This window comes from Sinohyriopsis cumingii, chromosome 16 (genome assembly GCF_028554795.1).
Source record: "Sinohyriopsis cumingii isolate HCF-2022 chromosome 16, ASM2855479v2, whole genome shotgun sequence".
In the NCBI taxonomy this organism is placed as follows: Eukaryota; Metazoa; Mollusca; class Bivalvia; order Unionida; family Unionidae; genus Sinohyriopsis; species Sinohyriopsis cumingii.
In genome coordinates this window covers 69,436,531-69,463,275 of record NC_142976.1, presented here as the reverse complement: position 1 = coordinate 69,463,275, position 26,745 = coordinate 69,436,531, and the positions used below count along the sequence as shown (strand labels likewise).

General features: G+C 35.7%; 1 protein-coding gene across 5 annotated transcripts in view; it reads left to right on the top strand.

The window, feature by feature from the left end:
* LOC149780733 (uncharacterized) overlaps positions 1 to 26,745 on the top strand; it is a 97,667-nt gene that overhangs the window by 9,860 nt on the left and 61,062 nt on the right. For 3 of the 5 annotated variants that reach the window (XM_089937785.1, XM_089937783.1, XM_089937784.1), the window contains exons 3-7: positions 742 to 885; positions 5,363 to 6,200; positions 13,799 to 14,075; positions 17,259 to 17,449; positions 20,826 to 20,998. In XM_089937785.1, the coding sequence (XP_089793911.1) occupies positions 742 to 885; positions 5,363 to 6,200; positions 13,799 to 14,075; positions 17,259 to 17,449; positions 20,826 to 20,998 (1,623 nt within the window). The remainder of the gene's footprint in view (positions 1 to 741; positions 886 to 5,362; positions 6,201 to 13,798; positions 14,076 to 17,258; positions 17,450 to 20,825; positions 20,999 to 26,745) is intronic. The other 2 variants (XM_089937786.1, XM_089937787.1) reach the window with 1 other exon arrangement.

Here is a 26,745-nt window from a genome sequence, read left to right as displayed (position 1 = left end):
GTTTGAATTTTTTGGGGGTCAGATATAAAATTGACATGATTTATTCTTCATCTAGTATCTTATTTTAAATCAGTCTGATGTTACAGTCTTTCCATGTCTACATGCACTGGCTGTTAAAAAATCTCAGCCAGTGATGTCAAGGAATCCCTTTTGTGTTGAAGCAGCACACAGGCATGGTGGTGGTTTGTCAATATTTACCACAACTGGGTTAATTCCATAACCCCAATACTTGACGAAGCAAAAAATGGCATAAGCTGTACTGTTCTTGGCATGAAAAGGGGAATTTGGTTTATAGCAATCAACAGAAAGGTGAAATACCATGGCTGAAAATAAACAGAGACAGACATATTGTTCTGCAGAACCCTTGTTTAAATCTTCCCCACATTTATGTATTGAGATGACACTGCAACCTGTAAGAGAAAATTAAAAGAACATGAAATGTCATCTTTGGGATAAAGTTATGTTTCAAGGTTTTGGCAAGTAACATATCAGCGATGATACATCATTTTATAATGTAGATGAGATGCTGCAGTCTGCACACGTTTTTATGAAATAATTTGCACATTGCAGTATGTAGTTCTAATGTTGATGTGCATATTTGAAAATCTCAATAAATAGCCCAGTAAGTAAATAAAGTATTTTTTTTTGTGGGAAATATAATGTTTTTGAAGCAATAATTCATTAGAAGGTTTATGTTAAGCTGTTAATTTTTAAAGTTAAACTATCTTTTAATTCATGTAGGACATACTTCGACTACTGCAATGAAGAATCCACACTCACAAGATCCATTCTTGAATGGCCAGGAGACAGCCTCAACTTTAGCTCCACAAATTCTTATTATTCCACCATTGTCATCTTCAGACATTGATATGAACAAGCCCCCAGGTTAGTACTCAGATGCTGGGAAATCTTCAGAATGTTGCATTCACTGGTCATGAATATTATACCATGGAGATCTCCACATCCTTTGCAGCAACATATTAAGTGAAGTTTTTCATTACTGGGATTGTTCACGTGGGTGATCTGGGGCATGAAAGTGACCCTGATACCAATATTCATTTGGCTTCCAATCCCATAATGAAATATCTTTTCCATTTATCCATTGATCTGTCTAGAGTCAACATTTACTTTTGGGCTTGCTTTTTGTCAGTTTTCAGATTGTTGATGCATTAAAAGGGGCATTACACAGGTTAAACAAAATCATGTTCATGTGCCACTACTTTGTGCCCCTTTCAATGTTTAGTTCAGTGTCTTGGACATTACTTGCCTGCAAATTTAAGTAACTTGAACTGTTGATGTAGTTTATTTTAATTATATTTTTAAGCAAAATTGAACAACTTTAGATAATATTTCACATTTATAGGAATTTTCAATTTCTGCTTCTGTCTTATTGCCATGTTCTATATTTTCATTGGTTTCTTAATTTATTTCTGGTTATGGATTTGGTGCACTATCATACCAGGTGGAGTGCACTTCAGTCTTTGTCTGATAAATGAACTGTATTGCCAGGCTCAAATCTTAGTTCTGCTGGTATATTGTAATATCTTATTGGTCAGTTTGGCATTCAAGAATCATTGTCCTTGGTTTTCACTGCAAGACATTCAGCTATAGAAATTGCACACTATTGAGCTTGTTTTTATGCATATGCTATACTGTGGTTGTTTGTCAAGTATGTGAGGAAGGCTGTAGTAGATAAGAAATCCTATGTTGAATGTCAGTCACACCACACCTGTTGCTGTTGCATAGCTGATACTTTTATGGGTGGAAAATACTCTTGACTCTGACAAGAATTTGTCTTACCATTGGGGTGAACTAGAAAATTCCAGGTCACACAGGATCACCCCTGGGACACCCCATAAACACTTTGTCCATGCAACCTCCATACTTTTCTTGCGCATGTGGTTGTAATGCTAACATGTTTATGTAGATGAAGATTTTCCATCACTTTGTGGGCTAGGTAACAAGGGAATTTACTATATCTTGTGTGAATATTCTCCATGAATTTCATCTGCACATGTGCATGGTTTTTCATTTTATTTTTATTCCCATTTAGAGGGTGTTAGTGATTCTAATTTAGTTGTGCATTTCCTTCCTGGTGCAGGTATTTTGCTTAATTTTCTATGGACTTGCCTTGATTTGTATTATTGTTCTTTACCATCATTGTAATTCACAATACTTGTAATGTGAATTGTGCTATTTTTATACAATCCTACCTGTTTATGTTGACATCCTCGGGCCCGTTGAAATATTGTCAGCATAGGCGGATTTCGAGATAAGTGTTGGGGGGTGTCTGAAAAAAAGATACAAGTTAAATTCGTCAGTAAGGGGTGACCTGTCGTCAGTAGCATTTACACTTTGAGAAAACAAACAATGGAAACTTTGAGTACATGAAGACAAAACCAGTGTGAAATACTTGTATATTGACAAATTACATTTTGGTTATATTTGTGTAATAAAATCCACAATAAAATATTGCATATGTCATATCCTGATATGAAAAACATTCACTACGATATTCAGTACAAATATTCAATGTCGGCATTAGCACATGGTTGCATAGTTGTTATTTACATGCTTCAAGTACATGTACTTAAATTGGCCTAGATTTTGGTCAGTCTGTTCCCATCTTATTGAGGCTAACAAGGGGGTGGGGCTATTCACAGGGAAATGAAAACCGGTCAACAAGTTGGTTTAAACAGTACATGTTTTTAATTACAGAAGTCATCGTGAAAAGTACATAAAAGTGAACAAGAGATATGCAGCTGATTAGATTAATGAAGGCATAATATTGTATACATTGACACATGCTAAATAAAGTTAAAAAGGAAACTGTCACAGCACAATAAACTTGTTTTAATCACTGATCACTTTGGAAAATGCAAGAATCGATCAGATTTCATTGCTTTTATTTAAGTCGCTGCGAGAGGCCAACTTTAAAAGACCAAACGAAAGCTCATTTTTTTTTTCTGACCACAACGTTAAAGACTTGCGGCAATATCAACTAATTGTTGAATAAATACAGGATGGAACTGGCCGCTTGGCAACATAAATGATTTGGTGTGGAAATTAAAGATTGTCAGCAAGATCAACTAATTGTTGAACACTGCATGTGTTGGCACTGACAGCTTGTTGACTTAAATGATTAGAAAACAAAGGATTTGTCCAAGCTGGGACCAAGGGCTTCTGTTGACATGTATGTTTATTTTGTTATCTCGACGTCGACATAAGCATGACAATTTTGATAGTAATAGTAGACCAAGGGATCGGGACTTTGCTTTTTTGTTGAATTAGGTGACTTGTCGACATAAGTGATGTCGATATAAGTGGGTAGGACTGTACTTGGTAAAATATGTCACACACCACTTTTTACTTTATCACTCCATTATTGAACACTGGTTCTTTTTAAGTTTTAGTTTTGGTTAGCTTTCCTTGATTTTTACCTTCTTGTAAGCAATCATACTTACTGTTTTTTTTTGTGCTAATTTAGCAACCCCTAGCTTTCGTTTAAGCCTGGTTGACTTAATTTCTGTATATTTCTGTACTGTGCATAGCCTTACTTCCCATTTTGCCTTTTAACTTTGTGCAAACACCCAAGTAATGTGACATTTCATTGCCATTATCATATTAGTGTAGACTTAGTCCATGCATTATCTTATGTTTACGTTTTAGAGGGGCCCCGAGTGGTCTAAAGCGCTCTCCGTTACGGATCACTGCCATCTCACCTCTGTCTGCGTGGGTTCGAGTCTAGGATTCGGCCAATGTGGGTATGTGAGAAAGCTTTCCAGTAGCTTCTCGTGGGTCGGTGGTTCTTCCCAAGGTTTTCCCGGGTTCTTCCTCCACCATTAATACTGGCCGCCATACATAGCCTATCGTGCGCTGAAAAATGGCGTTAAACCCTACAACAACAACAACAACAATGTTTACGTTTCGTTGCATAGAATTTTTTTGGTACAAAAATCTTGTTTTCAACTTTTATAGGAACATTGTCTAAGTAGAGTGTGAGTGTGTATGGTCACAGGAAATCCTCCTCAGACACATTCCTCACTTGCTTATCTTGCATGCACTGCGAGAGGACAGATGGTTGTCCCTTCTGCAGCCTATAGTTGGACATGGTCTGGGATCTCGCAGGAAGAATGTTCCTTCCTCAGAATTTTGGGGTTCTCGTTCTTTTTGTCACTCGGTCATGGATTACACAAGTCTGTTTGGAATCTATGGGTTAGTGAGTCCTCTCCCAAGGGAGTTTATAAATGGATGGAGAGTGAGTTGTACCCTCCCATTTGGGAGGAGCAACACCCTTCTATGAGGTGGTTCAGCACCCTCTACTTGCCCAAAGCTTGGTGCTTGGTGCAGGCTGAAAGTGAATCGTGCCTCACCTCTTGGGGGTAGTATTAGTACCCAGGGCCCCCCTTGGTTAGGGAAGAGCTCAGATCTAAGTCTGTCAGTTCAGGGAAAGTGTTTTCCTACAGATCTGAGTTGCCTGACTGGTATTTACCAAGTCACCGATCATTTGGGCCCCTTTGATATGGTGATATGGATTGTACTAAGTTGCCGTGCTGTCTTCAGTCAGCCAGTTCATTCATTCATCCTGCAGGGAGATGGGAATTGGCTTACGGGTGCTAGATCACAAAAAGGGCTTCAGTTGGCAACCCATCTGCCCCATCACTATTACCCTTGTAAATTCCCACAAGATGTGGGGCCGTGTGCCACAAAGAAGCTATTTGCTCTTTTCCGCATGGCAGTGATTTAATGACTGCAGAACATGGACCTACATCATTTTGCAAAGTAGGGTAAAAAAAGATGGAGTGGATGCACCTTCTTCCTCCAAATGCTTTTGGTAAGCATAGTATTTATTCTGACATTATTAATGTATTTTTTCACTTTATAGGGCTGGATTTGAAAGGCAACGAAATGACTCCAAACTTATGATTGGTTAAGTATTATCAAGAAACATTGTACTTGCAACAGTTGTTCTTGCCTAATGGTAATAATGTGGAACATAGTGAAAATGATAATCTTGAGTCACATCTTAAACATAGCAAATGAGAATTACTTGATAAAATATTAGTGTGGTTTCACTCAGAAGTGCATGTATATGTGAAATGAAATGAAACATACATAAATGCTGGCAAGAAAAGATGACAAACATATACAGAGTAGAATAAGATGGCAATGTATTAAACATTCATATTGATAAGAAAGAATCAGTTGTTTATTATAACTGCTTAATTTCCTAATTTGCCTCAATATTTTCCTTCAAATCCATATCTGCAATTTACAGGACTGTTTTGTTAAAAGGTTCATTTCGGCTGGTTATATGCTAAGTAAGCCTGATAATTGTAGCACCTCAAATTTTCTATTTCAGATTTGGACATTCAGATGTCCACACAGGATTACTCCATGCACAGAGATTCACATGTAGGAACAACCTCCAGTTCTTTCTTCCCAGTCGTTTCCTCTGTAAATGATCTTTTCCCTAGTGTGACTTTAGGCAGTATTATATCAAGCACAGGAATTGAATTTAACAGTAACAGTATTGTAGCTAGCACAGTGGTTGATTCATTCATATCAAGTCCGACTCCAACCACCTGCACAGCATCCACCTTCGGGAATACTTCCAGGACTCATGAACTGTCTGATGTTTCTTCTTGTGCTGAGCCACTTCATATTCATGTGGACAAGCCTTCATCTATGTTGGAAAAATTGTTGACTGGCAGTCATGGAATTTCAGATGCAAATATGACAGGCAGTAATAGTTCAGCCTCAGTGTCTAGCCCAGACACTCAGGTTAATTCTCCATCTCCTGTATCGTCATCAAATAATAGCCCATTTACAAACTTTGATACAAACACTCAGTCAACAATGATCGAAAAGGCTGAACGGCTTCACTTAGACTCAGATTCATTTATTGGAACTATTGATGATATTAGCTCGGACATTTTAATCGGATGGAATGAGATGAGTTCTTTAAATAGTGTTGCACCCAAGAGTGCAAAGGTGCAAAAGTGTGACGAGAATATGGATGCTCCTACAGCTCTTTTGTCTCAGCAACCTTCAGTTGAAAAGGTTTTTGATGTTGGAGAGGCAGTCTCATCATCCGAATTTATCTTTGCAAAGTTTGGAGCAGAGCATGTTTCTGATAATCTGTTTAAATTTGGACATAATAGACCTACAAGTTCCACAGGTTCAGCTACATCCCCAAGGTAAGAGAAGAATGAAGCTGCTTTTCTTTCCCAGTTACCCATTGCTAGTTAAAGTTAACAAAACCATTGTGATAAATCTGTTTATTAGTTGGTAGTATGCACCTGAGACATGGTGATGAGCATTATTGTCAATACAGTAAAACCTGTGATGACCGACTTCTGCTATAAGTGACCACCTGTCATTTACGACCACAATCGTAATGCACTGATTGATTTTATTATATAAACGCTCTGTCATGAGCGACCACCTGCACTACAGTGATCATGGTTATTTTTACTTTAAATAGTTTGACACTGGACTGGAAACTGGTCTTTTACTACAAACCTGTTTTGAGAAATTGTTTTTTGTTGGCAACAGGGGCGGTCTTTCATAACAGGTTTTACTGTAGTAACCTCGGCCTCCCACAACTCACCTTTTTGGTGAATTTTACTCTCGGACCTCGCTAAATACTTAAAGATAATTCCAAGAAGAAACTGTTGGGTTTATCCCTAATGTTGGGAATATTTATTGCAAAAAGAGTGCTTTAAAGAATTTTAGAGTATTTGGAGGGAATTTTTAATGCAGTCTTATGGTTTCTAACCTCTTATTATTATCACTGATAATTTTTTTTGTTGCTTTTTTTTTTCAATGTCCCTTTGTAGCAGAATCTGTTTATTCATCTAACATATAATAAATTTAGGCTGCATTATAATAATTTTGTTTGTTACTTACAGTTGCTTCTAGATTAAAGGTGTAAATATTTACCAAGCCAACATGAGTCAGTAGACTGGAATACTGAATGCTGTTAAAACTTTCTTCCCTTTGCAATGAGAAAAGCATGAAACAGTATATCATAATAAAAAACATGATTTGGTTCATAAGAGGTAAAGGAGTCACTTAGTGTTGCATGCTAAACCATGTGAGTCCAAAAATATCTTGTAAATAAATCTCACACAATACATTAAATTTAAATAACGCAAAGCACAAAGTGTGTGTATCGATCATTACCATTATATACTGTTAGCAGTAAAAAATATCTAGTTAAAAAAATGGTTGCTATAACACATTTGTCACTATGAAAATGTTGGAGTTGTCTGCTCACTTGTCAGCTTTTTGACAGTGTACATATTTGAGAACATGAGATCCATGCTAACAGTTGACTTGGGTAAAATAGAGGACTTAGAATGTGTCATTCACCTAAAAAGTTCCCAAAAGCGATGTTCACTGCCTTTTCCCTCCTTCCCATTTGTTTCATTACAGTGTATTAATAATGAAAGTAAAACCTTGACATTTTGTAAAATATATGAAAATATTTATAAGTTCTGTTATCACTTCCAGAAAGTACATTAATTTTTACAGAATTCCTGTTGAAAATTCACATGTAATCTATGAAAGATATGTAAAAAAATTGTAGCCCAATCTAAAGCAAATTATGACCATTGGATTATTACTAATATAAAAAAAGAATCAGATTGGTACCAATCTGATATTGTGTATGAAAATTGTATCTGTGCTTCTTCTGAATAGATGGCCTTATGTGGTTTTCACTAAAAGACAATCTCTGGCTGGTCCTAAATATATATTTTTTTACCAGTCTGACTTCAAATATGGCAGGCATCTTGAAAATCTTATTATAATTCTACTTGAACAGAAAGGCATATCGACTTCGGTTTTCATCAGAAGACTTCTTAAGATGTCCAGTTGATCTTAAATGAAAATCGAAAATCTTGTGTCCAGTATGGTCACCATAGCAACCATCCTGCTATTGGTGCAACTTCTGAATGGAGAGTCATTTCTTGAGAAAATATTTTTATCTCTACTCCTGTCCAAATGGATGGTTAACTTATATCATAAAATATGCTCTTCTGCCGATCTGTGGGACATATACCCCAAATTTTAAATGTTTCAGTTTCACATCAAAAATTAGTTATGGATCAGTGATCTAGTGCCCTATCTTCAATAAAATAACATTGGGAAGAAAACTCACTTTTCCTTTCAAAATATTGCTTTTCAGGACATTGCAGTCATTTACTTTTTACTCGTGTAATGGGACGGACAAATTAGATATTTAACAGATGATTACTTTTATTACCTAGATAATAATTAACATAAATCCATTACAAAGTTCTGCATAATGAATAAAAGCAGCAATAGGTTAAGATGTATGTAAAATGTGTCCATTGATCATGTACTTGTAATCCATCAAGTAACAACTTCAAACATTACATTAGGACTTCACAAATATTCTCATGTGAAACATTTCTGAGTATCTTTTAAGCACAATTAGCACAGAAGAATGAATGGTACATCATTGTTTCATGTTCCATTAACTTGGTATTAAAACTTTATTTGGGGTAGAAAATGTAACTCATGTAAGCAGGATGGACAAACAAAATTTTGTTTTGCTATTTAAGATTCATAAAATATTTGGTGCTGAAGTAGCTGCATCACATCTGTTGACAATAATTTGCCAACTTTCTTTTCCATTGCCCCTTAATTTGCCAACATTCTTTAAAAAAATGTGGCTGCCAGTGATAATTCTGATGCAATGAAGTTTTTGACAGTACTCAGTGTAACTTCTTTCAATACTCATGTAAATTCTTTCAAAATCTGATTTTAAGCATAGCATCACTATATTGTGTAAGTTTTCATGTAGCTTTTTATGAATTTCAACATCTATACTTGTTTCTAGTGATAAATCATGTGATTCTTTTTATGAATTTCAACATCTATACTTGTTTCTAGTGACAAATCATGTGATTTCTATTCCATTAATAAAGGTCATAAATGATCCTTGAAAAAAATCAGTTTTACCCAGGAACAAATATCAGAAGAGACATGGACATTTTTACAATTGCTTCAGGGGACTCCAAGTGGTTGAATGGTCTAAAGTGCTCACTGTTAAGGATCACTGCCATCTCACCTCTGTCTGCGTGGGTTTGAGTCTCAGGCTTGGCCAATGTGGGTATATGAGAAGGCTTGCCAGTAGCTTCTCATAGTTCAGTGGTTCTTTCCAGGGTTTTTCCAGGTTCTTTCTCCACCATTTATACTGGCTGCCATGTATAGGCTATCTTGTGCTGAAAAATGGCGTTAAATCCTACAACAACAACCACCAGAACAACAACAGGTGCTTCAATAATAAATAACTTACCGATTTTTCAGTGCTGTAGAATGCTACAGCAAGCCAAACTATCCATTGACATTTGCTTCTCTGGCCCATAGCTTTGTAACAGTTTTCAAAATTTTCATAAAGCCATGACAGATCAAACACGTGCAGCTTCCTCCAGGGCACTGGCCAGGTGGCAGTTTTTAAAGTCACTTCATATGATGTAGCGGGGCCCCAAGTGGCCGAGTGGTCTAAAGTACTCTCCGTTACGGATCACTGCCATCTCACCTCAGTCTGCATGGGTTCGAGTCTTGGATTCAGCCAATGTGGGTATGTGAGAAAGCTTGCCAGTAGCTTCTCGTTGGTTGGTGGTTTTTTCCTGGGTTTTCCTGGGTTCTTCCTCCACCATTAATACTCTCCGCCATGTATAGCTTATCGTGTGCTGAAAAATGGCGTTAAACCCTAAAACAACAGCAACAACATATGATGTAAATGTAACTGGATAAAACCAGGTAACAGGAAGTAGATTTCATATACCTGGTATACATCATGGTTAGACAGTGTGACATTATCCATAGCCCTGCCAAGATAACAGTGAGAGAAAATGTAATTAAGTGATTTCTTTGTTTGGAGTATAACTATTGAAGCAATGAAGATATTGTAATTAAATCTTGCCTGAGCATATATTATGACCATATTGTGTGTCACTTGACATAGCAATACCCCGTTTGATGGTGTCATGGTCCTCTTAGGAAAAAAACCCTGTAATTTTGCACCTTGTATCCTTGTCTAAAGTACAACTTGAATCATGGAAAATATTTTAATGAAACTTTTCCCCCAAGTATACATCATGGCTAGATAGTGTGTCATGTACTATAGTCACACATTCCATCTTTAGGGCATGGTCTTGGCATTGCAAAATGTAATTATCTTAATTATACCTTAATTGGAGTGTAACTTGTATAAATAAAACTTTAACCAGTCATATATCATGATTAGATAGTATGTCACATACATTTGCCATGCCCCATCTGAAGATCAAGGTCACAACAAGAGGAAATATAAATCTATTACCTCTGCCCATGCACTGCTACAGCTTTTGAACCAGTGGAGATATTATCATGAAACTTGAGTTTGATATATTGCACATTCACAGTCATACCCCAGTCCCTTAAAGTCAAGGTCACTACAAGGGATAATGTAAGTTAGTGGTACATTTGCTTGTTTTATGCTACTTCTTCTGAATGAATGGTCATATCAGCATAGCGTTTTTCACTAAAATACTTCTTATGATGTCTGTTGGTCTTAAATGAAAATGGTATTGATCTGACATCAATTATGACCACCATAACAGCCATCTTGACAATTTTGTTGCTTATTCTGCTAAATGAAAAATCAACATGGGGGTTTTCACAAGAAGACTAATTATGATATCTGATTGGTCCTGAATGACGGTAGTGATGATACCTCAAATATAGTTGCCACAATTAGCATATTGAAATATTTTCACTAATTCTTCAGAATGGAAGCATGGGATTTGCACCAGAAGTCTTTGCATGTCTAGTTGGTATGGTAACTACAGCTGCCATCCTGAAAATTTTATCACTACTTCTCCCAGACAGAAAGTCTTATCAGTATTGTGTTTTCATCTGAAGACTTCTTGTCTGGTTGATAATAAATGAAACTGGTGCCAATCTGACGTACGGTATGGCCTCCATGGCAGCCACCTTAAAAGTCTTGTTATTGCTACTCATCCTGAATGAAAAGCCATATTGCATGGGGTTTTCATCAGAGGACTAATCTTGTTATCCATTTTGTCCCAAATAAAAATGTCTGGCTTCAAAGATGGCTACCATGGCACCCATCTTGAAAATCTTGACACAACTCCTCCTAAATGGAAAGTTATAAGGTTTTAACCAGAAGTCTTCCTATGATGTGTAGTTAGTATTAAATGAAAATGGTGCTGATCTGACATTTTAAAATCATCTTGTTGCTATTCCACCAGTTTTGATGGTCACAGCAACAAAGGATTTTCACCGAAAGACTTTTTATGATATCTAGTTGGTCTTGAAACCCCCGCAGACATTGAGTATGACTGCCACAAGGTGCTTGTTGAAAATCTTGTCACAAATACTCCTGAATAGATGTCATATTGGCAAAAGAACTTTCGCCAAAAGTATTCTAATGGTGTTTGGCCATAATTCCAATTTTATATGGGTGCTACAGCAGCTGATATGAAAACCTGGTAGTTCTGGAAAATCAGGGATGGTTTAAACAATTTTCATTTTAAAATAAGAAAGTCTTAATTGGAATTCTTGGAAAGGTTGGGGACTTTTGTTTTATCTTCTATAAAGGGGCATCTGAAAATAAATTTGCCACAGAATTATGAGTGATGAGGGATAGGAGGTTAGAAACCAAAAGCCAATATGTAAAATGTTCCATAAATACTGATTTTGGGATTTAAAAAAGTTAAATTTAAAAAGTTCCTATTATTGGGATGACTGCCACAAAACGTACATGCAAAATTATTTTGATTTGCCATCAGTTACGTTTGCATAATAAAACTAGACAGCTTTTAAATGATTTCTTACAAACCTCTGAACATAATTTTATCAAATTACATAGCATCTTCTCGTGAAGTGCTTTTAGGTTTATTAAAATGATTCTGATGAGACATCAAATATGGATTCTGTTACCAAAATTAAAAAAACACTGAAGGAACTCCAGACACAAATGATGAGCAGAATTTTTGGCAGCTTTGACAGAAAGCATCCTGTCATAATGAATTTTCATTATTGGACAAGTGATGTTTATGTGCTTTCATATATGTCTGTCATAATGACTATTCATTATTGGACAAGTGATGTTTATGTGCTTTCATATATGTCTGTCATAATGACTATTCATTATTGGACAAGTGATGTTTATGTGCTTTCATATATGTCTGTCATAATGACTTTTCATTATTGGACAAGTGATGTTTATGTGCTTTCATATATGTCTGTCATAATGACTATTCATTATTGGACAAGTGATGTTTATGTGCTTTCATATATGTCTGTCATAATGACTTTTCATTATTGGACAAGTGATGTTCATGTGCTTTCATATATAGCTGAAGATACTAAAAATAGAGAAACCCTGGAACAACTGTTTTAGTATGCAGCCAGCAGCGTTTCAAGAAATTGCAAGTGTATTCTTCAGACCCAGATTTCTTTGCCAACTGCTCTTACATGTGGCTGGCAGGCAGGCAGATTTCAGCCATGTGAGCATCCTGATTGGGCCTCAGTTGATTAAACTTGTTAGCAACAATTCTTAGGATCTGTTCAACAGTTTGTATATAGAGTAAACTCCTTTGCCTTGGTGTGGCTTTCTTAGCAAATAGGTGGATAACCTGTTTTCTGTTTCTTCTCTGGAAAATCTGAAACAAATTTGATTTCCAAAGAATAATTTTTAGCTCTACTTGTAATAGACCAGAAGAGCTTATGGGATTGTCTTTTGTCCATGACCTGTCCTATGTTTTTGTTGTTTGTCTGTCCATCAGCACAAGTTTTTATTGCTGTTCCTCCTCAGCTGCTTGGAGAATTGCCATGAAACTTCAAACATTCATCCAAGGGTCTAGTTGGTCCAAAATAAAACTGGCTCGGATCTGATGTCCATTATGGCCACCACAGTGGGTGGCCATCTTGAAAATCACGTTATTGCTACTCTTCCTCTTACGGCTTCCATAGCAAACAAGTAGAAAACCTGTTTTAAACCTTTGATCATGCTTGGTAGGAACGATGCTTAGGATATGCTCTGCCAGAAATGCGTTTGTTGGTTCCACTATCAATGGTGTAGCTTCCATAGCAACTAGGCTGAAAACCTACAGATGATGTCTCCAATCAGATATGGCTGTATTAAGAAATAAACAGCTGTCATGGAACATCTTTATCTAAAACTGCCATACCTGTCAGGATAAGATGTGATTTTGAGTCCTAGCTATGAAAACCTTTCACATGCATACAGAATTGCCAGTACAGTAAAACCTGTCTTGAAAGATGATTGCTATGTGAGACCACCTGTCTTGTGAGACCACATTCTCAGTGCACAAATTTATTGATTATATAGGATTGTGACCTGTTATGAGAGACCATAATTTTTTGGCAAAAGAGGTGGTCTTTCAAGACAGGTTCTACAGTACATCATCTAATCCAGCTGAAGCTTTGTTAATAATACTTTGGTCATTAAAAGATTTGACTTGTTGGCAACTTGAGTTACAGACAGGCACAACATATACACCAATAAAATCTTTACCATTAAAACATTTAAGACATACTGCATGCTGCTTAAAGTTATGATTTATTAAACCTATTCATCCCAAAAACCTATTTCCTAATTATTTGATAGATTGGAAATATACTGTCAGACTCGTGTATCATTACTTGATTTACACCTAACGACTTCTTTACTTAATTCATTTTCTTTTGCAATGTATTGTTGGCTTAGAATTGTTTTTGTATTTCCCTTCAGAGTTGGCTTGCCCCTATCAGATTTTGTGAATGAGCAGCCTGTAGAACCACCGCAGTCACGTTCACGAGCTACTCACAATGGGATGTCTAGTCGAGCATCTAGCCAAAGAAGAGCTACCAAAGAACCCATACTTAATCAGCAGTTTCCATCGAAGGTATGCAGTTATGAGTTGAGGATGCTGGATCAGCCAGAGGAACAACACCGGGCACGGTATTTAACTGAAGGAAGTCGTGGAGCAGTGAAGAATCGATCTCAACAAGGAAATCCTATTGTCAAGGTACAACTTAAGCTTTTCGCTCTTTCCTGGTATTTTGTGTTCAAGTTTCTTGTTTTTGCTAATTATTATGTCATACAGATACATTCACGCAGAGATTCCATCCATTCCAAATTTTTATATATAGCTTTTTTGAAGTTCTTTATTCTGGTTTGAAATTCTGGAACTTCAAAATTTTTAACAGGCAGTATCTATATGGACACAGGAAGGAAGAAAAGTAATGAATCAGTACCAATATGATGGACCAGTACAGTGTCAGTAAATATTAAGCTTAGATTTGTAGTAATGTTTTAGAATGAGGATAAATTTGATGGCTGTGTTCATTTTGTTGGCCAGTTATACATATAAAACCTACAGACGCACACACAGATTTGGTCAAGAAATAGAAATTCAGGGAAACAGACAAAGCCTGGGGAGTACAAGTTGCTTAGCTTATGCGATGTGCTTACAGACTGACACTGTGATGCAGTAAAGATTAGTTGCAATACAGCATGTTTGCATTGTAAGTAAAATTAATCAGGAATAAGTCTTTTCTTTGTCTTGCTTCTTTTAGCTAGAAAAAAAGACTTAAGCACACTACAATATACTGTAAATGTTTATGACTGCTATGTTCCAAATGAGAATGAGAATTAGACCTGCTTTCGTTCTATCATTTGTTTTGAGTAAGTATTTTGAAATTATATATTATTATTCTGATCAGTTTCACTCATTTTAGATGCATTGATTATGTGCAATTTTGTACCCACTTATCTTCATGACAGTCAAATGACTGATGATGTAAGAAACCATTTTGCTTTCTGCTCCTGAAAAACAAAAACATGTATAATAAACAGCAACTTCATTCACCTGCAGTTTCCAGCCAAAGTTTGGTGATTTACTATTAAAGATAACGTAGATACCCTAAATTACTTTCATTAACTGTAACGTAGATACCCTAAATTACATTCATTAACTGTAACGTAGATACCCTAAATTACTTTCATTAACTGTAACGTAGATACCCTAAATTACTTCCATTAACTGTAACGTAGATACCCTAAATTACTTTCATTAACTGTAATGTAGATACCCTAAAGTACTTTCATTAACTGTAACGTAGATACCCTAAATTACTTTCATTAACTGTAACGTAGATACCCTAAATTACTTTCATTAACTGTAATGTAGATACCCTAAATTACTTTCATTAACTGTAACGTAGATACTCTAAATTACTTTCATTAACTGTAGATAATACATTGCCTTCATGAACCATATGCTGGATATTTTTCTGAATAAACAGTCACTAAAATTATTCAGAAGGATATGCATGTTTAATAAATCTCAGACTAACTGACATTTCATTTTCTTGAATAATAGTTCTTTCACATTAATTAGATGTTTTAAACATTAATTTAAATTATAAAATTTCATTTGACCACATAGTGTGAATGATCATTCATTGTTATAAATGCATGCAGTATATACTTTGTGAGGTAAAGGACACAAACCATGAGTAAGTTTTGTAACTTTTACATTAAATTTTATTTTTATTGCATCAGATTGAGTTACTAAATTAGTGCAGAGCTTTCAGTTTCATGGAATTTTGGATGTGAATTGAATCATCAATAAATTTGTATTGTTCCTCATATCATCTTGCATTAAGGATTATATATATATATATATATATATATATATATATATATATATATATATATATATATATATATATGGGCACCAAGTGGTCTAAAGCACTCTCTATTACGGATCACTGCCATCTCACCTCGGTCTGCATAGGTTCGAGTCTCGGATTCGGCCAATGTGGGTATGCGAGAAGGCTTGCCATTAGCTTCTCGAGGGTTGGTGGTTCTTTCTGGGGATTTCCCAGGTTCTTCCTTCACCATTAATACTGGCCGCCATAACCTATCATGTGCTGAAAAATGGTGTTAAACCTAACAACATATATATATATATATATATATATATATATATATATATATATATATATATATAATTAAGTTTGTACTCTATGCCACGAGATGTATAAATTTTTCATTTAAAGGAAATGAGGCTTACTGAGTTTCCTTCTAATGAAATTTTTTTACAATGAGTAGAACATTTGTATAACATATTAACTGAAAATAACATCCATTCTGGATGGGTTGTCTGTGAATTAGAAACAATTCGTGCTTGGATTCCTGATATGCATGCTGATGGTTTGGCATCGCAGGTTCATGTATAAGCAATGATTACATGCATTTGAAAACAGTAATTCATAAAATATGATGTTTTTATACAATTATAACAGCACTTAAAACTTTTAAAGTAATTAACAATTAATAGTACAAAGATTTTTTTATCTGTGTGATATTTGAACAGAATGTTTCTCCTTACTATCTGGTTCTCTGAGGCATGCATGAACCATGTTTTATGATCTTTATTAACCAAATGTTGATAGAAATGAGTTGCACACAGTAAGTCTTTCAGTTTATATGATGATAGTGGTAACTCTGATTTTGATGATGGTAACTGCTGAGGATGATGGTGGTAACTCTGATGATGATGATAATGATGGTAACTCTGATGATGATGATGATGGTAACTGCTGCTGATGATGATGGTAACTGCTGCTGATGATGATGGTAACTGCCGATGATGATGGTGGTAACTGTGATGATGATGATAATGATGGTAACTGTGATGATGATGATAATAATGGTAACTGTAATGATGATGATGGTGGTAACTCTGATGATGATGATAATGATGGTAACTGATGATGATGATGATGATGATGGTAACTGATGATGATGATGATGATGATAACTCTGATGATGATGATGGTAACTCCAACAGAAAAAATATAACTTATTTATTAATTACAATAATGATAAATTTAATAATTTTTTTCCACCATTAACACATGAGTGAATCTTCCAGGATGCTGGTTTGGTCTAGTGCTAGCATGAGCAATCTATGACCCATGAGCTGGATCCAGCTTATGACCTGATTTAGTACAAATTGCTCATCAGGCCTGCATGCTGGAGAAAGTTGTACATGCCTGGACTGGTGTAATAATGCCAGATATGTCAAATGTGCACAACCATTTTCTTTATAGAATTGGAGTTTCTTCAGCTGTTATTATAATGCAACTTCGTTAGTTGCATTATGTTTCACTTCAAGTGTCATTTTTGACTTTCTTTTCAGTTGTTTGGACATAATGAACCAGCAGTAGTACAGATTTTCGTTGGAAATGATACTGGAAAAACAAGACCCCATGGTTTTTACCAGGCATGCAAAGTGTGTGGCAAAAACTCTACCCCATGTACTGACAAAGATATTGATGGAACAACAGTAATTGAAGTGGAACTTAAACCCAGCAATGATATGACAGCGATGTAAGTACAGTTGAACCAGTCTTGAAAGACACCTCTTCTTCCAGAAATAATGGTCTCTCAAAATAGGAAGGCTTTCATGACAGGTCATAACACTACATAATCAATAAATCTTTGCATTGAGAATTTGATCTCTCAAGACAGGTGGTTTATTAGCAGTGGTCATTTGAGACATCGGTTATGTGCAGTAAAACTTTCTTGTAATTTAGAAAGTCAGGAGATGCTGGCAAAGAGATAAAAATTCATCAGCTATGCCACAACTATGTTGTATCTGTGATTTTTTTTTGTTTTAATGAAACATGTTATAGCAACAAAAAAAATTGGTTCAGTCAGACATAGCAGGAAAATACATTATATTTAATGAGGCTTGTATTACTATCCGCTAGTCACAATTTTGGAAAGAGGGGGAAATGCACTAATATTAGTATAAGGAATGGCTCTAGTGAGGCATAGAACTAGCTCTTGTTGTAACCTTATTACATAAGGAATGGCTCTAGTGAGGCATAGAACTAGCTCTTGTTGTAACCTTATTACATAAGGAATGGCTCTAGTGAGGCATAGAACTTGCTCTTGTTGTAACCTTATTACATAAGGAATGGCTCTAGTGAGGCATAGAACTAGCTCTTGTTGTAACCTTATTACACTCATGCAACAAGTCGTTTTTTGTCATTTGAGAGCTCATGTGAGTGAACAATTTAAATTATTCAAAATTATGAACTGTGACTTAAATACCTTTAAATTGGTCCATTAATTTCATTGTGTATCTTGAAACTAAATTATAGCTGAATTATTTGTACATGTAGTAAGTTTTACAGGTAGGAATGGAAGTAACATGGTGTATACATACAACTCCATTATCGGCATTCGCTTTCAAATTGCTGCATACTTGTAAAAGCTGAAATCTATCATTTTGGTTATTTGAAAGTTAACCATCTAGTAACATGGTGTATACATACAACTGCATTATGGGCATTTGCTTTCAAATTGCTGCATACTTGTAAAAGCTGAAATCTATCATTTTGGTTATTTGAAAGTTAACCATCTTTTTGTCAATCATTAAATGTTATATGTTATATATTATTTATTCCCAACTGGCTGATCTGTCAGTCTAGGTACTGTTTTCAAGTTGTCTTAGTCTAGGTACTGTTATCAGCTTATCTCAGTCTAGGTACTGTTATCAACTTATGTCAGTCTAGGAACTGTTATCTCGGTCTCGGTACTGTTATCAGCTTATCTTAGTCTAGGTACTGTTATCAGCTTATTTCAGTCTAGGTACTGTTATCAGCTCATCTCAGTCTAGGTACTGTTATCGGTTTATCTTAGTCTAGGTACTGTTATCAGCTTATCTCAGTCTAAGTACTGTTATCAACTTATGTCTGTCTGGGAACTGTTATCTTATCTCGGTATAGGTACTGTTATCAGCTTATCTTAGTCTAGGTACTGTTATCAGCTTATCTCAGTCTAGGTACTGTTATCAACTTATGTCAGTCTTGGAACTGTTATCTCAGTCTAGGTACTGTTATCAACTTATCTAAGTCTAGATACTGTTATCAGTTTATCTCAGTCTAGGTACTGTTATCAGCTTATCTTAGTCTAGGTACTGTTATTGGCTTATCTTAGTCTAGGTACTGTTATCAACTTACATCAGTCTGGGTACTGTTATCAACTTATCTTAGTCTAGGTACTGTTATCAACTTACGTCAGTCTGGGTACTGTTATCTTATCTCAGTTTTGTTAATGTTATTAGCTTATCTCAGTCTAGGTAATGTTATCACCTTATCTTAATCTAGACACAGTTATCAACTTATGTCAGTCTGGGTACTATTATAAACTTTTGTCAGTCTGAGTACTGTTATCAGCTTATCTCAGTCTAGGTACTGTTATCAGCTTATCTTAGTCTAGATACTGTTATCAACTTTTGTCTGGGTACTGTTATCAGCTTATCTCAGTCTAGGTACTGTTATCGGCTTATCTCAGTCTAGGTACTGTTATCAGCTTATCTCAGTCTAGGTACTGTTATCAACTTAGGTCAGTCTGAGTACTGTTATCAGCTTATCTGAGTCAGGTACTGTTATCAGCTTATCTCAGTCTAGGTACTGTTATCAACTTAACGTCAGTCGGAGTACTGTTATCATCTTATCTCAGTTTAGTTACTGTTATCAGCTTATCTCAGTCCAGGTGCTGTTATCAGCTTATCTTAGTCTAGATACAGTTATCAGTCTGGGTACTGTTATCAGCTTATCTCAGTCTAGGTACTGTTATCAACTTAACATCAGCCTGGATACTATTGATTCTGATCATACCAGATATCCAGTGCATGTGATAATGAGCAAGTTCCACACATAATAATGTGCTGATGTTACATCTCATCTGGCTGAGGTTGTTACCACTCTTAGAGCTATATTTCTTATTTTGAGAAAACTTGAAATAATGGCTTGTATAGTCAAGATCTTGGATGGGTTTGATGAGTGAGACCTGTGTATAACAGTGGAGTAATCTTACATCTGACTGACTTACTTGGTTACCACTCTGGAAGACTTATCTGTGATCTGATTTTGATCAGACTTTGAACATTTGTTTCTATCATCAAGATCTTGGACTGTTTCAGTAATGAGCAAGAATGGTGCATATTAATGAGGTGATCTTGCATTTATTGAGTGGTCTGAGCAAAGGAATGCATATTAATTATGTCTTCCTCTTTTTATAGACTTTTTATCAGGTAAAATAAATAAAATTAATATGACATAAAGCCTTGGAGATTATTTTTAGTGCTCGTCAACTACTATGTAAGCCTGTGTAGTACAGTGGTGACTATTATGGTAAGGCAGGTGAGAAGTATGAGGCTTGCTTGGGCCTCTTGTTACAAGATAGAGGTTTATATATAAAACTTTTGACCTTCTATAGTGTTTTATGGATTTTACACTTCTTTAATCTTTGCTTTGTATGTCTTTTTCTTTTCCTTTTATCTCATGTATCCTGGTGGATGTTTATGTTCGGTTAGAGGGGGGTTTGCCTTACTGTGGATTATGGTAAGGTTTGTGACTGTCATTGTTTGCTAACTTCTTTATTTTTGTTGGGTCCTACATAACCAGGATTGTGCATGCATACATATATGATTGGCTATGAGAATTCAAAGCTATACATTTACTTATTCTTCAAGAAGAAATCTGTGCGTCACAAAGAAAGTGATTATTTCACCGCAAAAACCTTGGACTTTTCATGTAGAAAAATATTTCATACAGGCATTGTAATGTTCTGCATGGTGAACATTGATGCCATTTTCCTGGTACTACCAAGTCCACACTAATTTTTATCATTCAGCTACCAAGACTTAAATATTACCAGTCAGCATGTATTATACTTAGAAATCTTTTTTCAGAATTGATTGTGTTGGCATACTGAAGTTGAGAAATGCAGATGTGGAGCAGCGGATTGGAATTGCCAAAGCAAAAAAGAAAAGTACAAAGGCCAGATTGATTTTTCGTACTACTTTTCAGAAACCAGATGGTTCCAGTATCACACTTCAGGTGGCATCCAGCACTATTCTTTGTAGTAAGTTTATAAGCTTGTTTTCATTGTTTAGTTGTACAAAAAGAAAACAGGTTGATTATGTATTATTTAGAAATTAGGTGAGAGAAGACTGCATGTAATTTCATGTGAGGCCTCATCTATACTGGCTAATAAAGCTAAATACTGATTGATATCTTAGTGGTCTTACAGGTTGCCATTCCAAGGTTACTCCAAGCCAGTCACTTTCACCCAGTTAATTGAGGCTTCTAGGGGTGGTAAGTGGCAACAGTTTCTGAATTAAAAATTAAGGACAGTGATTTAGACTGGTACATGTGTTAAATATTTTCTTTAAATTGAAATGCATACAATTTTGGGAATTGATCAACAGTTTGTTAACAGTTGATGATTAAAAGAGTTGAATATTTACGAGCCATTCAGTTTTTAGAAACATCATTTTTGTTTTGCTACATACATCAGTATTTTATGTATATCATAAACATTTTGCTTCAGTGCTTAAAGATAATTTTTATACTTCTGCCTTTGGGGTACATAGAAATCAGCCTGTTGGTCGATTGGCACACGATCTCATTAAGGCAGGTAATTCTATCAGTTTTGATTGATTGCCATGAAACTATGGTCAGCTCTTGAAGATGCATATGTGAACAAATCACATTGTTCCCATAATTTTTGTTATTGCCCCCTGGAGTCCAAGCACAATGCACTGTATTACAAAATCGTGTGAATTCAGATGGTCTTACATTTTTGAATGGTCAGTGTCATGATCATAATCAGAAGATGTGCATCTTGATGAAGCACTTTATACCAGCAATTTTTTCGTAGGGTAATGGCACTTTTTGTCTAGCATCGTAATATGCCACAATCTCTTAGTGCAACTAGTCACTCAGTTTTTACCCTACTTGACCATACGGTTAAGTGGTCTTATGGTATGACCATATGTCCGTCATGCATCATGCGTCCATCCATTAAACGTGGCATGTTTTGACTACTGTTCACAGATCAAATAGTTTTGGGCATGGGTGGTTGCCCCTTGTTTTACACCCATCCTTCCATTAATACAAGATTATCACCACTCAGAAACTACTTGGAGCATTGCCATGAAAGTTTACACACACATTCATCCTTAATTTAGTTGGCTTTAAATTAAAATGTTACTGTGTCAGATGTATCATATGGCTGCCACATGTGCCATCTAGAAAATCTTGTTTTGGATACATCTTCTGAATGTATAGTCTTACCTACATAGGGTTTTAATGAAAGACTTCTTATTTCTTGTCAGTCCTAAATGAAAAAAATCATATTGCAGCTTCTGAAAGGAAAGTCATATCTTGAGTGGTCAGCATTAAAATCTTGTTATTGCTTCCAGATGGATATATCAACAAGGAGATTTCACTAAAAGACTTTGATGTCTAGTTGGTCCATATCGAAAATTATGCCAATTTGATGTCCAACATTGCCACCCTTGTGCAGTCTTTATGAAAGTCTTGTCACTACCACTCCTGGAGGGAAAGTCATATTTTCACCAGAAGACTTCTTATGACATCTCTTTAGTCCCAAATGCAAATTCTGCCACATGGACATCCAATATTGCCACCAGAGTAGACATGAATTAAAGTTCATTTTAAGATGGGATTTTCGCTGTAAAACATCCTAAACAAACATGATGCCAATCTGACATCCACAAGGTTCACCATCTTGAAAATCATTTTATTGCTGCTCCTCCTTAATGAAAAGTCCCATCAGCATAGGCTTTTCATCCACAGAGGATGCTCTTGAATGAAATTGTTGCTGACCTGATATCCAATATGTGCATCACTGAAACCATCTTGCAGATCTTGTTATTGCTACTCCTCCTGAACTTTAAGTCATATTAGCATTGGTTTTTACCATAAGACTTCTGATGGTGTCTAGTTGGTTGTTAATAAAAATTGTGGCAATCTGATATATAATATGGCCACCATGGCATCCATCCTGAAAATTTTGTTAATGATACTGCTACTAGGTTAAAGCAACATGGACATGGGGTTTGCACAATTACACTATTTAGGTCGTGAATGAAAGCTATGCTGGTGTTGCTTGCCTAAATGTAAGGTCATATTGACATCTGGTTGTTCCCAGAGACTAAATTGTGATATCTAATTGGTCCTTCATGAAAATTATGCTGGTGTTGCTTGCCTAAATGTAAGGTCATATTGACATCTGGTTGTGCCCAGAGACTAAATTGTGATATCTAATTGGTCCTTAATGAAAATTATGCCAATCCAGCCTCAGGTTCTTGAAAATATTCTTGTCACTGCTCCTCCTTACTGGACAGTCACTTTGACTTTGATATGGAATTTTCACTAGAGGACTTAGTGACTGGTTAGTCCTGAATAAAAACGAATCCAACCAAATATTCATTTTGACCTCCATGGCAGCCTTCTTGAAAATCTTGTTTATCGCTTGACATGGTTAACATCTTGATGATAGGACCCAGTCATAAGTTTGTATTTTGCTGTTTTTACAGAATATCTGACCAGATTTTTTAAAAATACACAGTTTATTCCAGACTGAGAATAAAATACCCAATTTGTTGAATTCTTGTCCAGAGCTTGTGGTTGGGGGTTGTATGCAGGAGAGATAAAGTGTGTATATCTGAGTAAATTGCTGACTATTCTTCTAATTTGTTTAGCTCTGCTAATCAAAGACTAAAATGACTTATCTGGCATATATTGTCTGTTTATTGTCAAACAACTTGGAGGAAAGTTATGAAACTTGGTATACAGTTTCATCCTAAGGGGGGGCCCCGAGTGGCTGAGTGGTCTAAAGTGCTCTCCGTTACGGATCAATGCCATCTCACCTCTGTCTGCATGGGTTCAAGTCTAGGATTCGGCCAGTGTGGGTATGTGAAAAAGCTTGCCAGTAGCTTCTCGTGGGTCGGTGGTTCTTCCCAGGGTTTTCCCGGGTTCTTCCTCCACCGTTAATACTGGCTGCCATGCATAGCCTATCATGTACTAAAAAATGGCATTAAACCCCACAACAACAACAACAATCATCCTAAGGATTAATTGGTTGTAAATTAAAATGGTGATGCTCAAACATCCAATTCTTTATAGTGCTCATCCTCCTGAATGGATGGTTATAGTCATGTTGGGTATTCACTAAAACACCTCACTGTATGTACTTGGTCTTGAAACAAAATTATGCCATGATGAACTCTCATGATGTTCAATATCTTTTTATAGCTACCTCTTTAGAATAGATGCCTATGCTTTGCTTTCTTATTTTCTTTTTTTTTCAAATGTTTTCTTTATTGCAGTACGTAGTTGATATCTGTGTTAAAAAGATGCTGATCTAATCTTTAAAATGGCTGCTTTGATTGCCATCGTGAAGTTCTTTATCTGGCAACATCTCCAGAATGGATGGTCATATTATTATGTGATTTTTGCAAAAATGCTATAGCTATATGTATCTGGTTACAGAGTTGTGTTCGTCTGTCCTTCAGCATGAAACCGTAGTTGCTGGCTCAAAAAAGTCTTCCTATAGCGACTTCTACACAAATGATGGCATTGTTATGGGGTCTTCACTGAACACTATTAGTAATGTGTTACTGATTATGAAGGAAACTTGTGCAGATTTGACCATAACATGCACACTTGTATAGAAGTTTGAAAATCTGATCTAATTCACTCTTGGGAATAAGTTAATGTGATTGCTTGCAAGCTCACTGAGATAATTGATGGTGACAGTGTCTGGTACAAATACAGATAAATTTTGACCTGATTTTATATTTAATTGCATCCCACTAAACAAGGTGATAGTGAGATCCAGGAATCTGATTGACCGAGCTTGCAGTCTTTCTGGGTGACATATTTCAGATTGAATATTTTGATCTGACTTGAAATATATGTTTATGTCTTTAAGACTTCAGATGAGATTAACAATCAGCAAGATCAAGGCATATTAATTGAGTGATCTTGCATCTAACAGGCTAAACTTACTACTTGTCTCTGACCTTTTTTGAAGTGAATAGGCTCCAATACAGGTTATTGAGTTGATTTTGCATCTGATTGACCAAGCCTGTTGCTACTGCTGAATTCATATTTTTGATCTGATTTTTATCAAACTTCGAATATAGGATATATTGATATGATATATTTGCCCTATCTAGACAGTTAACAAACCCAGCCAATGAGCCTGGTTACTTGTTGCCTGTCTAAATCTGGAGGCTTTATTTCTCATCCAATTTCTCTGAAGCTTGGTTTAATCAATTTGTATCATCAAGATCTTAGATGACATTGATTATGAGCGTTTTAGTGTGCATATTGTTTATGGCAAGTTTTGAGAACCAGTTTTTATCAGGATATTGTAACATAGGTAAAGTCAGCATAGTTTGGGGAATAGTTTAATTATGTTGTGTGTCTACAGTAATACTTAAACCTGTTTAGTGAAATGGTCAACTGTTTAGTTATGTTAACCCACTTGGGCCTATTGTGTAGATGTACTAACTTAAAATAATAATAAAACAGAAAAGTACAAATGAATGTTATCAAACCTTGAATAAAGCTTTGAATAATTTAATTGTAATGACTTATTCTTTTTTTTCTTCTTTAAAATATAACTAATAAATTTAACCAAACTTGGGATGATGATATATTTTGTCATGTTTTTGAGATATTTATGTTTATTGTTCTTCTGTCCATGATACTAGGTATGAAGTGACCAGGAATTTTGTGTGATATTTACAGGTGTCTGATATTTACAGGTGTCTGATATTTACAGGTATCTAATGAACATTTAGCCCAGGCGTGTTAGAAAATAGTTTGGTTTCCAAATTTGGTATAATGGAGTTTCTCAAGAATATCAGAAATGGTTTATATACTCAGCAATTAAAAAAATATAAAAGAACAGAAGAAACACTTATTGTGGATTACAATATTCATTTTGGCCAGTAAAGCATCAGTCTTATCAATTTTTTAAAGCAAGTTAAAGCTAAAAGGTAAGTGGACTTATGTCAATAAGCAGAAAAAGTAGTAATATTAGCTATAATCTACCTTTTGTCTCCCAGCATTAGCAAATGGCAAGAGGTACTATGTAACCTTTTGGTTGACAGTGACATTGTGGGGACTCTTAGTGTGGGTGTACATCACAGAATATGTTTGTCTTGGAGTATTGTGTGGATGTACATCACAGAATATGTCTTGGAGGATTGTGTGGGTGTACATCACAGAATATGTCTTGGAGCATTGTGTGGGTGTACATCATAGAATATGTCTTGGAGCATTATGTGGGTGTACATCACAGAATATGTCTTGGAGCATTGTGTGGGTGTACATCATAGAATATGTCTTGGAGCATTGTGTGGGTGTACATCATAGAATATGTCTTGGAGTATTGTGTGGGTGTACATCATAGAATATGTCTTGGAGCATTGTGTGGGTGTACATCATAGAATATGTCTTGGAGCATTGTGTGGGTGTATATCATAGAATATGTCTTGGAGCATTGTGTGGGTGTACATCATAGAATATGTCTTGGAGCATTGTGTGGGTGTACATCATAGAAAATGTCTTGGAGTATTGTATGGGTGTACATCATAGAATATGTCTTGGAGCATTGTGTGGGAGTACATCATAGAATATGTCTTGGAGTATTGTGTGGATGTACATCATAGAGTATGTCTTGGAGTATTGTGTGGGTGTACATCATAGAGTATGTTTGAAATGAAAGACATTGTGTCATATGAAACCCTTCTCAGTACTTAGCATTGTACCACATATTATTATTATTTT